Genomic DNA, 13214 nt, shown 5'->3' with positions numbered 1-13214 from the left:
AAGCAGAAGCAGAAGTAGAAGCAGAAGTAAAAGCAGCAGAAGTAGAAGCAGAAGTAAAAGTAGAAGAAGCAGAAGTAGAAGCAGAAGTAAAAGCGGCAGAAGTAGAAGCATAAGTAGAAGCATAAGTAGAAGTAGAAGCAGAAGTAAAAGCGGCAGAAGTAGAAGTAGAAGCAGAAGTAAAAGCGGCAGAAGTAGAAGTAGAAGTAGAAGCAGAAGTAAAAGCGGCAGAAGTAGAAGCGGCAGAAGTAGAAGCAGAAGTAAAAGCGGCAGAAGTAGAAGCGGCAGAAGTAGAAGCAGAAGTAGAAGCAGAAGCAGAAGCAGAAGCAGCAGATGTAGATGCAGCAGCAGAAGGTGCAGACAGGGCGTTGATGTTAAGCAAACGATGAAGTACAAGAATATTGTAGTAGTATCTATAGCTTCACCCGCGTCCAGCAGCTTATGTCAATATACCTCAGGCTTATGCACTTGCAGTACAGACTAATCACACAACACATGCAGCATTACACGCGCTCACATACAGACTAATCACACAACACATGCAGCATTACACGTGCTCACATACAGACTAATCACACAACACATGCAGCATTACACGCGCTCACATACAGACTAATCACACAACACATGCAGCATTACACGTGCTCACATACAGACTAATCACACAACACATGCAGCATTACACGTGCTCACATACAGACTAATCACACAACACATGCAGCATTACACGTGCTCACATACAGACTAATCACACAACACATGCAGCATTACACGCGCTCACATACAGACTAATCACACAACACATGCAGCATTACACGCGCTCACATACAGACTAATCACACAACACATGCAGCATTACACGCGCTCACCTACAGACTAATCACACAACACATGCAGCATTACACGCGCTCACATACAGACTAATCACACAACACATGCAGCATTACATGTGCTCACATACAGACTAATCACACAACACATGCAGCATTACACGCGCTCACATACAGACTAATCACACAACACATGCAGCATTACACGCGCTCACATACAGACTAATCACACAACACATGCAGCATTACACGCGCTCACATACAGACTAATCACACAACACATGCAGCATTACACGTGCTCACATACAGACTAATCACACAACACATGCAGCATTACACGCGCTCACATACAGACTAATCACACAACACATGCAGCATTACACGTGCTCACATACAGACTAATCACACAACACATGCAGCATTACACGCGCTCACATACAGACTAATCACACAACACATGCAGCATTACACGCGCTCACATACAGACTAATCACACAACACATGCAGCATTACACGCGCTCACCTACAGACTAATCACACAACACATGCAGCATTACACGTGCTCACATACAGACTAATCACACAACACATGCAGCATTACATGCGCTCACATACAGACTAATCACACAACACATGCAGCATTACACATGCTCACATACAGACTAATCACACAACACATGCAGCATTACACGCGCTCACATACAGACTAATCACACAACACATGCAGCATTACACGCGCTCACATACAGACTAATCACACAACACATTCAGCATTACACGCGCTCACATACAGACTAATCACACAACACATGCAGCATTACACGCGCTCACATACAGACTAATCACACAACACATGCGCATTACACGCGCTCACATACAGACTAATCACACAACACATGCGGCATTACACGCGCTCACATACAGACTAATCACACAACACATGCGGCATTACACGCGCTCACATACAGACTAATCACACAACACATGCGGCATTACACGCGCTCACATACAGACTAATCACACAACACATGCAGCATTACACGCGCTCACATACAGACTAATCACACAACACATGCAGCATTACACGCGCTCACATACAGACTAATCACACAGCACATGCAGCATTACACGCGCTCACATACAGACTAATCACACAACACATGCAGCATTACACGCGCTCACATACAGACTAATCACACAACACATGCAGCATTACACGCGCTCACATACAGACTAATCACACAACACATGTAGCATTACACGCGCTCACATACAGAGTAATCACACAACACATGCAGCATTACACATGCTCACATACAGACTAATCACACAACACATGCAGCATTACACGCGCTCACATACAGACTAATCACACAACACATGCAGCATTACACGCGCTCACATACAGACTAATCATACAACACATGCAGCATTACACGCGCTCACATACAGACTAATCACACAACACATGCAGCATTACACGTGCTCACATACAGACTAATCACACAACACATGCAGCATTACACGCGCTCACATACAGACTAATCACACAACACATGCAGCATTACAGGCGCTCACATACAGACTAATCACACAACACATGCAGCATTACACGCGCTCACATACAGACTAATCACACAACACATGCAGCATTACACGTGCTCACATACAGACTAATCACACAACACATGCAGCATTACACGCGCTCACATACAGACTAATCACACAACACATGCAGCATTACACGCGCTCACATACAGACTAATCACACAACACATGCAGCATTACACGCGCTCACATACAGACTAATCACACAACACATGTAGCATTACACACGCTCACATACAGGCTAATCACACAACACATGCAGCATTACACGCGCTCACATACAGACTAATCACACAACACATGTAGCATTACACACGCTCACATACAGGCTAATCACACAACACATGCAGCATTACACGCGCTCACATACAGACTAATCACACAGCACATGCAGCATTACACACGCTCACATACAGGCTAATCACACAACACATGCAGCATTACATGTGCTCACATACAGACTAATCACACAACACATGCAGCATTACACGCGCTCACATACAGACTAATCACACAACACATGCAGCATTACACGCGCTCACATACAGACTAATCACACAACACATGCAGCATTACACGCGCTCACATACAGACTAATCACACAACACATGCAGCATTACACGCGCTCACATACAGACTAATCACACAACACATGCAGCATTACACGTGCTCACATACAGACTAATCACACAACACATGCAGCATTACACACGCTCACATACAGACTAATCACACAACACATGCAGCATTACACGTGCTCACATACAGACTAATCACACAACACATGCAGCATTACACGCGCTCACATACAGACTAATCACACAACACATGCAGCATTACACGCGCTCACATACAGACTAATCACACAACACATGCAGCATTACACGCGCTCACATACAGACTAATCACACAACACATGCGGCATTACACGCGCTCACATACAGACTAATCACACAACACATGCAGCATTACACGCGCTCACATACAGACTAATCACACAACACATGCAGCATTACACGCGCTCACATACAGACTAATCACACAACACATGCGGCATTACACGCGCTCACATACAGACTAATCACACAACACATGCAGCATTACACGCGCTCACATACAGACTAATCACACAACACATGCAGCATTACACATGCTCACATACCACACATAAGATAAGCTGTCACTTATCCATTCAAAACGTCTGGGTCAAGTCATGGAGGGCAATGCTAACAAACAAGGATTAACAAGTAGATACAAATCAAGACTGAATCAGTTGACGAATTGGGACAAATGCTGGACTAACCCAAAAGTGAAACAAAAAAACATTAATAATTAGACTTTTACAGAATATACACATTAATGGTCATCATAGACACAAAAGTCTCTGTTTCTGCCCGATCACTTGGCCGATGCTAACTTGAGTTACGTTAAACCAAGCGTTCCGTCAAATACAAATAAATGGTGAAGACAATCCCCGTATTAAAGTTACTTTCATGGTACTTGTCTTGTCTCCTCACCAGTAACATGTAAAAGAGGATGTTTATTGGTCATTAGAAGCTCACAAGTCTCAACAAATCTCAACTTGAAGTAAATTGCCTTTAGCTCGGATGACAGCTTTACACACTAATTAATACCTAAATTTAAACATCAAAAGGTTTACACACTTGACAGTGACTTCTAACAAGGCTTTAACTTCACTTAGATGTGGTTGGTACGAGCCAACACACTCTGGAGTATGTATAACTTTTTGGGGGGGCTAATGCTAACAGATAACCATTGGTCTATTAAAATATGTGGATAGAGTTGCTAACAAAGCACAATACAAAAACAAAGTGCTCGGTTGACAGGCCACCTACAGCTTTAACAAAGGTCAGATTTGTGCTTTTTTTCCAGATCATGTTGAAAATCCTTCAGTCCAAATGTCTTTTTAATCTTTAGTTTGGACTCGCTCTGCTACGCTCTAGCAGCTCTTGCTCTGATTGGTCAGAGTGGTCACGTGGTATGCAAGCCGCGCTCCTCGCACATGCTCATGTAGAAGAGCACTACTGCGCATGTTCAGTGGACTGTGAACCAGCTATTAAAGGTTAAACTGGCGTCCATTGGCCCATTGGCTTAAAATGACGGCTGCTTGGTTCTGCCACGGAAACTCCATGTTTATAATTGATTTGTTTCCACAATGGTTGGGGTTTGGATTAGGGGTTGGTTTAGGGCCAAGTCATTTGGTTAAGTTTAGGGCTTTGGGAAAGGTTTGTTAACTGGTTCATTGTAAATAAGACTCTTACCGGACTAGCTATGTTTTTACATGTCTGTTTGACAAACAATTTTAAATGCTTATTTCAGTTCAGGCTTGGGTTGGGGGTTAAAAGTTACTCGAATATGTCTGTAATGTGCATAATTATGTAAGGTGGGCCCACTAAGATGGTTTGCACCCAGGGCTCAGAAGAAAGCTTTCATGCTACACCCCTGGCTTTGGTAGGTTTAAAGTCCATATGACGGTTCTCATGCTTTTTCCAATTAAGATATTGTGAGATATTCCCTGTTTTAAATAATCATCATAGTTTTTCATCAGTCAAGATGAAAATTACAGGAAGTAGTGCAGAGTAGTGTAGAGTTCTACCACAGAATACCTCTTTACCTCAGAATATACATGCAACTTACACCTTTTTATGTGTTGTCAGGAGTAATTATTTGTCAAATCAACACTATAGTATGATTTAAATAGACTTTGGCCTTTGTTTACAATCTGGTAAAGTGACAGTTGTGGAATTACCTCTACGTGCGTCATATTTGCTGCCCATGTCCAACCAGGAAGTGACATCATAAACATCACCAACATTGCCAAATTGGAGGAAAAAAAGGGCAAAATGTTTGGTATAAAATCTTAAATATAATCCTATTCCCTTTGTTTTTTGGAAAAGTGCGGCCTAATGTGTCATATGGACTTTGAACTGACTTAGTAGGACCATTTGTATTACATTCTTTGGTTATATTTAGAGGTTCAAGTAATGTGTGAGTTTTAAAGAACTGAACCAGTTACTAGTTAAACCTAATTGTTGGTTGTTAGTATTTATCCACTCTTGGCCAGATATACAGTATCTCCTATATTTAAGATATTCTACGCTATTATTTTCCCACTAAAAGTTTGCAGAAGAGGGTTGTATGGAAATGTTTGTATTTTATAGTACGTTGAAGCACTGACTCTGTTCCAACAATGCTTTAGTTGTTGAGCAGAGCCAGGGTTTTATAATTCAGACTTAAGTGAATATATTCAGGCCGACCAGATGTTAAACAGTAAACTTCCTTTCACGTTTGGATGTGTGTTGGGTGTGTGTGTGGTGGTGGTTGGGGGTCATCTAAAGTGGTCCCGCAGGCTATGGCTCAATTACATGCTAATAACACAGTCAGGGGCGACAGAACCACAGTAAAAACATACATGTGCTGCTCAAACACAACATTAGCAGCCAGTGCCACCACCGACACCACACGGTTTTCATTCTACAGCGGCTTCTGATCAAACCCTGGCTTTTCAAGTTCAAATGTTGAGTGAATGTGTTTGGTCTTGTTATTTGCAGTTGAATTACGATCGATTAAATGTAATAAAAAGGGGGCTTCATTGCATTTCTTCTTTTATCTCATGTTGATCCGAAGCAATGTTACAGTATTTCAATGTGGTCTGTATGAACTGGTTTTCTTCACTGATCGTAAGAAATAATTCAGATGGAATAATATGACATAATACTCAAAAGAAATGTGTTGGTGAACTTGATTAAGGTTTGCTGCAAATACAATGAACATCTCGATAACAAAAGCTGGTGGTTTTGCACTTTTGTTCTGCCCATGCTGTATATATTTAGTATTTAAGTCTTTTTTTTGTAACACTGTGTTATTCATGCCTTTTTTTGTATTGTTATGCGTCGTTTCATGTTACGCTGTTTGTGTTCGCTGACAATGGCAATAAAACTGATGCTTGAAAAAAACTACTAACTGACCAAATTATTTAGAATGAAAACTCTGCTCAACGTCATGGGCGAGCAGTTATTGTAAAAGTGTCAGAAGAATTTAACGGTAACTTCAAGCCACGTTATTGGATGTCAAGCTTCAACCTTTACTCGGAAAAAAACCCCGATCCTGCAGATATTGTGACGCCGAACTTATTCCACGTGACATGTTTTCCAGCTCAGTCCTGTTGGAATGAGTTTTGGATGCTTAAAAGCAGATGGAAGAGCAGCTCAAGTGTTCGGGCCCCACAGAGTTCCTGAGTAGAGGCCCTAGTAGAACAGTAAATATGTGTAATCCCTGAAAGACTTTCTCTTGAAACGGGGGCCCCTGAATCATCCACACTCCCCACTTATTCAGAAGAACGCGTCAGTTCCTGAATTACTCCAACTTTTACTCAGACTTCTGCAGAATGTTCGCTGCCATTGTCATCCATTACAGCTACTTCACTGTGAAAATGAACCTTTACTGTACAGGCTATTAAGATAAGATAAGATATTCCTTTATTGTCCCACATGGGGAAATTTCATTGATGCAACGCAGGAAGATACAGAGGTAGATACAGAGGAAAAGAACTAAAACAGCACTTACACATCAAGGAAAGTAAAATAAAGATATCTGCACTAGTTAATTTTATATCAAATACTTTACAATATTTGAGAGCAGATATCTGTACTTTCTACTCGATTAAATATTTTAAATTAAAGTTCTTTTCTGTAGGTTTGAGACCATCTGAAATAGCCATGGTGACATGCTACATCAAGATTTTGAGTTTCAGACCTGGTTTTGACAAATAATGACATAAAAATCATTATTTAAATTAGATTACCGGTAACAATTCACAAAAAATCTGCATAAAAATCAGTAAACATTTTTTTTTGCCTTTGTATCTAGACAAACTTGAGTGCCAGTACTTCTTCCACCACTGCATTAAACCAAACCAGGTCAAATAGGAGCCAGAACAAAAACTACATGATTTAAACTAGTATTAATGCCTAATCAGGGCAAATGCTGGACTAAATTAAAACCAAACCACGTCTAAAACCGGACTTGACTAAAGCAGGTCAAAAACAATACTGAATAGATAAGAATCAACTTTATTGTCCCCTGAGTAAATGAAACTGAGCCAAAACAGGGACAATAACTGTAGCTTAAGCTGCCACTGAAACAAGTCTACACAGTTTAAACCTAACAGAACAAACGGACGTCAAAACTAGGACTAAACCTCTGAAAATGAATAAATACTTCACTAAATGTGACGTGAAGACTCCAGTGTGTCACCATAACAGAAACATGTGGCCCTCAAAGCGCCGGCTGAGAAGCTTCGAGATGCTCCTCTGAACAGGTAAAGGTTAATGCAGCTCGGACTATGGTGAATGTGGAGATCATTAGTCCTCAGTTCACTTCTCATGCAGCTGCAACGCTCCATTTGTAAACTGACATCGGCCAGAGCACATTAGCCGCCGTAGAACAACACGGAGGCGAGCGGGAGGCGGCACAAACACCACATCCTTCTCCATGGAGATCAGCAACCCAGAGACCAGAATGAACCAGAGACGGTCAATTCACAGAGTGGGACATTCTTAAACATCTCGCTCCTGCTTCTGAAAAGGACCAAGACTAAAACAGGACTAAAATGTGTCTAAATCAGGCCTAAACCAGATGTAAACTAGGACTCAACCAAGTCCAAACTGTGTCAGAACGAAAAGGGACAAAAGGTCAAGTGAACCAAACTAACTGTCTGAAATATGATGTACAAACTAAACAAGAGCTTGTGCTGGATCAGAAGAAGCCAGTGTGTGATGGCCGATCGGTTCCACAGATTGAGAAACCCTACTGTTATTTTCTTTGGAAATGGGAAGAGTTTATGAGCAAATGAGTCATGATCATTTTTGTTCATTATGTTTGAACGGATAACAGTACAAAGGTCTTTATGTGCACGTCAGCAACTAAAAGGTTTGTCCCATGAGGCATTTTGTGGGTCCAGTCAGTGGTGGGACCAGGAACTCACAGGCCTCGAGTCTTTGGCATCAAGTCCGAGTCAAGTCCTTAATCAGTGGCTCACAAGTCAGAGTCAAGTCCAATGATTTCAGTTTCAATTCAGTGCAAGTCTTATAATACAGCTTGTATTTTTGGAATGTATTTGAATAATGTTAAAAGTCCTTCTTTAAAAAAATAAACATAAATAGTCCCCAACAGTCTCGAATAGAGAAGTGGCCGTTTGCTCCTGTGAAATAAACACTCAAAATAGAACTATAACTGTAAAGAGAAGACTATTGTCTCAGCACTTTTTGAAAGGAAGAATCAAGCCCTGAATCAAGTCATGAGCCAAGTCTTGGTCCATTTTCAAATCAAGACTCAATTCTGATTTGAGTCCAAGTCACTTAAAACTCTCAAGTTCAGATCTCTGATTTATGTAAAGCCCAGAACGACAACTTTAAACTTAAAGTATTTATTTAGTTTAATTAGACAACTTTCATAAAACATACATGCTTCCTGTTTTTTGCAACATTATGAGGACTTTTTCCCAAAAGATTAAAAAATAAAAATTGAATATTGTGTTATAAATAGTTAGTAGTGATAGCAATTTCTCATCAAACCCATGGGCAACCAGGCTATGAGTGTAATAAATGTAAAGTTATAGTATTTCAATAAGATGCCATGTGACTGACTGGTAGAGCCATAACTTTGCCCATAGGAGACAAATAGCCTATTATGAATATTGATCTTGGATAAAAACGTGTCCAGCCGCTTCACTGCTTGACATTTCTTAATAATAACCTGACCAAAGCCACTGCGGCCCCTGAGAGGCTCCAGATCATCTTTGAAGCACCAGAGGTCAGTTTAGTTACGACCCCACTTCATTAAAAAAAACAAAAAAACAGTTCATAACACGTTTCTTCCAACAAAAATGCTGCAATTTACTTTCAAAGAGGCGCACACAACACAACACACACATGAGGGCGCGTCCCTGTGCGTAAACGCTCCACACGTGCGCTCTCCGTGCGTGCGTGCGTGCGTGCGTGCGTGCGTGCGTGCGTGCGTGCGTGCTCCGGTTACCTGTGGCGACTGGCGGCACGTTGTCCGGTTTGGTAGTTCTGCACTCCGGTGTCGGTGTAGCCCAGACCCCAACACTCCCGGGCAAACGTGAGCGCGACCAGGTAAAAGAGCGTCTCCATCTCCATCCCCGCGCGGACTCTACGACTTTCACTCTAATTAACAACTTTTCATTTGGTCCATGAATTAGTCCAGATAATCAGCTGCAGCGACGCGAAGGTAAAGCCATTGAGGTGAAAAATGAAGGATCCTGGCGGTGTCAAGTCAAGTGCATGTCAGAGGTAAAGAAGGAGCGCGGTGGGAGCGGGACGTGATGCGCGCGCGTCCGGAGCTGCTGCGGGACTGAAGCACGAGCTGGAAACTTTTCTGTCCCGTGCCCAACCAGACCTCCGTCCCCCCTTCTCCTCCTCCTCCTCCTCCTCCTCGTGTGTGTGTGTGTGTGTCTGTCTGTGTGTGTGTGTGTGTGTGTGTGTGTCTGTGTGTGTGTGTGTGTGTGTCTGTCTGTGTGTGTGTGTGTGTGTGTGTGTGTCTGTGTGTGTCTGTGTGTGTGTGTGTGTGTGTGTGTGTGTGTGTGTGTGTGTGTCTGTGTGTGCGTGTGTGTGTGTCTGTGTCTGTGTGTGTGTGTGTGTGTGTCTGTGTGTGCGTGTGTGTGTGTCTGTGTCTGTGTGTGTGTGTGTTCCATTCAAATGAAAGCTGGTTGGAACTGTTAGCTTCTGTTGAACTGCCAGAGTAATTTGAGCAAAAAACACCATCCAAAGTGCGTAAAAGTTAAATGCCATTCAAAGAGGGGAAAATAAAAAAAAATAATTGAGGGATTTGTTGTGGTACCTGCATTTCAAAATATGACAAGAGGAAATAAGCCTATTTGACATGATTATATAAAAATGTAAAAATGTTCCCTATTTTTTCCCCAGTTTGACCATTTTTTGTGAGGTTTTTATTGTTACTTCCTGGTTGTACATTAGCTGCAGACATGACAGAGATAGAGGTGATTCCACAACTGTTACCTAGCAACCATACATGTAAACAAGAGCCAAAGTCTATACAAATTATACAATATTTATGATTTGATAAATTATGTTAATAGACTTTGTTGTCCCTGTAGGGATCTTTGCCCTCTGCATTTGACCCATGATGCAATGCTGCTGGGGCATGTCCTCAGAAGCCGGGACCGGATTGTTGGAGGATATTTTTTTATCTATGGTGCATGTTTTGGGTTGATGGGGGGAAAAGTGCCCAGAGGAAACCCACCCAGACACGGGACACAGAAAAGCCTGGGTGGCCCGGGAATCGGACCCGTGACCTTCTAGCTGTGAGGCAAGAGCGCTGGCCACCGTGCCACATAATCCCTTTACTTTTTGGTGGGATTTGGTTTATTATCGATTATTTGCTGTAATTTTCAACTGTTATGTATTTTTCATTTTTCATCACAAAATGCAACTTGAATAATGTGAAACTATGATAAATATTTAACACATGCAGGGAATAAGCCACTAAACTAAGCGATTAGAAAAACATGTGATATACACTTCAAATAGCAATAAAAGAGGCGAGTACCGTGTAAAGAATATGTGAAACTAGAACAAAATGGACTGTTTTCTAAATGACAAGTTAAAAAATGAACAAAATGCAACGCTGCCTGGGTTTTGACAGGCACAGGATGTTTTTGGAAGTCAAACCAAATAAAAGGTCTGCCAAAACTGTGGATGCTGTTTAGGAGGAAAGATGATACCTGGAAATAAACCACAAGAGATAAAGAGAAGGAATGAAAGTGAATGCATGCAAACCCGAATGTAATATCTGCCAAATCAGCCTCCAGCTGCCCTGGGACAGACTGACAGAACAGTGGATGTCATTCTGTGTGTCCGTTTCCTGTCATCTGAAAACCAGGTGTTTCTCAGCGTTTAAAGTCCGGAAAAAGGACTCACTGTGGATTTATTTGGCAGCAAAGGATTAGTACACATCTGGGAACAATGCACAGCACACAGTATTAACGTAAACAGTGTAAATGAAAGGGGAACAGGGAGCAGTTGGTTGAAGAAGTGCTTCAACAACAAGAGAACACTGAAAGACGTTTTGTCAAATATATTCTCTCTTGTCTTCACGCGTGTTACTTTCGCTGCACTTTTCCCAGCGTGATTTCTCATATAATGTGCCAGTCTCTTTTATGTGGGCACAAGTCCTTTGGCTCTAAATGCTCCCGCCTGCTCGGCTCAACATAACCTCACCGTGCAAATAGGCTGATCATTTTGATTTCCAAACATAACGGAACATAAAAGGATCCAAAGTATTTGACGATCCGCGCATGCAAGAGCATTCATGTGTGTGAACTTGCAAATTATGTGTGAACGCTTGAAATGTTGAACTGACCAGTTTACGCTTGAAGCTAAACATTTCACTTGATAATGGGCTCTGAGCACAGCATCTGGAAAGATCAGACAGTGTTAGCGTCAGGACTTCCTGTTTAATTATCTCATGGGGTTTTCACTTGGTCGGTCTAAAATGAATAAATACTATAAAACCAGGTAGTGAACAGTGAGTTTTGGGTTACTGAATACTTATATATGTCCCATGTTTGTGTCTCAATGCTAATGCTAATTTTACTGTTGATCTTTTTTTAAATGTATACATATATAAAACAAATAAAAATAACAAACTGAAATCATCTTCACATAAAAACTAGATTTTTGATTAGATAAATTAGAGTCTTTACTTTAAAATTTTAAAATCATTAGCATTAGCTGAGAGAAATGCTTAACTGTGCACAGAGTCCATTCTTCTAACTTTCTTTTTAAATGTCTAATCTGATTTCTAGTCTAATTTAAAGATGGGATATTAGACTTTTTAATAACGTATTGTATCTCTCATATGACCATTAGAAGGTCCTCCCAGCTTCATTAGTAGTGGTTTGAAAAAGTATAGTCCCGCTCTAACCTGAAAAACACAGAAATAGATTTTGATTCATCTCCTTTTATCATTTGAAACCAAGGCAGTGCCATCGCTTTCCTCTGCCCCATGTCTTGCACAAACATCCGTTGCGATAAGAACTGAGTCTAATGAGGAAAATGGTTTTGAAATGGAGTCTCTGGTGACCGACCCGGATTCTCTGGGACAGACCGGAGAGCGCCAGGCCCGCGGTGTATTTATTTGCACATGTGATAGAGAAGGGAAATTATCTCAGTAGTGTTTGAGGGTTCACGTTTGGGGGTGAAATGGCAGTGCGATAATGACTTTTTATAAGGTTGTTTGGTTTGTGACACACTTCCAGAGAATTAACAGCCCTCCATCTGGATTTCCCTGAAATGTACAAAGAATCTGAAGGTATTCCACCTCATTATTCAGGTTTTACTGTCTACAACAGTAACTTTTTTTATTAACTCCTGTTTATATGGCACACTATATATTGTGGTCTGAAACATTTTTGGGTTCATAATAATAATGCATTGGTTTGGGAAAGTGTTGGTTTATGTGCTTTTATTGACTAGATTTGCATTGAACGTTGCAGATTGTTTTTTTGTTTTTTTTTACATTTTTGTTGCTGTATGTTTAAAGAAATAAATTGAAAAACAGAAAGAAAGTTGCTGACTGACATAGAAGTGGCTGACTGCTTCTTTAAAGATGCACTCTGTAACTTTTCAAGGCTCCATGGAAATGACATTGCCGTGCCTGAATGTTCCGTTGTTAGACATTACACTTCTGGCATTTATTTCATTGCAGTATTTTGTT

The 13214-nt window shown here is 41.1% G+C and overlaps 1 protein-coding gene across 1 annotated transcript in view; it reads right to left on the bottom strand.

Annotated features, from left to right (window-relative positions):
* Positions 1–9688, bottom strand: part of emilin1a (elastin microfibril interfacer 1a) — a 60236-nt gene extending 50548 nt beyond the window's left edge. Inside the window, exon 1 of the mRNA XM_072443972.1 lies at positions 9492–9688. Coding sequence (XP_072300073.1) covers positions 9492–9616 — 125 coding nt within the window. The 5' untranslated portion in view covers positions 9617–9688. The remainder of the gene's footprint in view (positions 1–9491) is intronic.
* Between the last annotated feature and the right edge of the window lie 3526 nt (positions 9689–13214).

Source organism: Eucyclogobius newberryi, unplaced genomic scaffold, assembly GCF_026437365.1.
Source record: "Eucyclogobius newberryi isolate DKJ021-1_F unplaced genomic scaffold, fEucNew1.0.hap1 SCAF_1, whole genome shotgun sequence".
Taxonomy (NCBI): domain Eukaryota; kingdom Metazoa; phylum Chordata; class Actinopteri; order Gobiiformes; family Gobiidae; genus Eucyclogobius; species Eucyclogobius newberryi.
The sequence above is the reverse complement of the archived record's forward strand: the minus strand, read 5'-3'. Positions and strand labels throughout refer to the sequence as shown.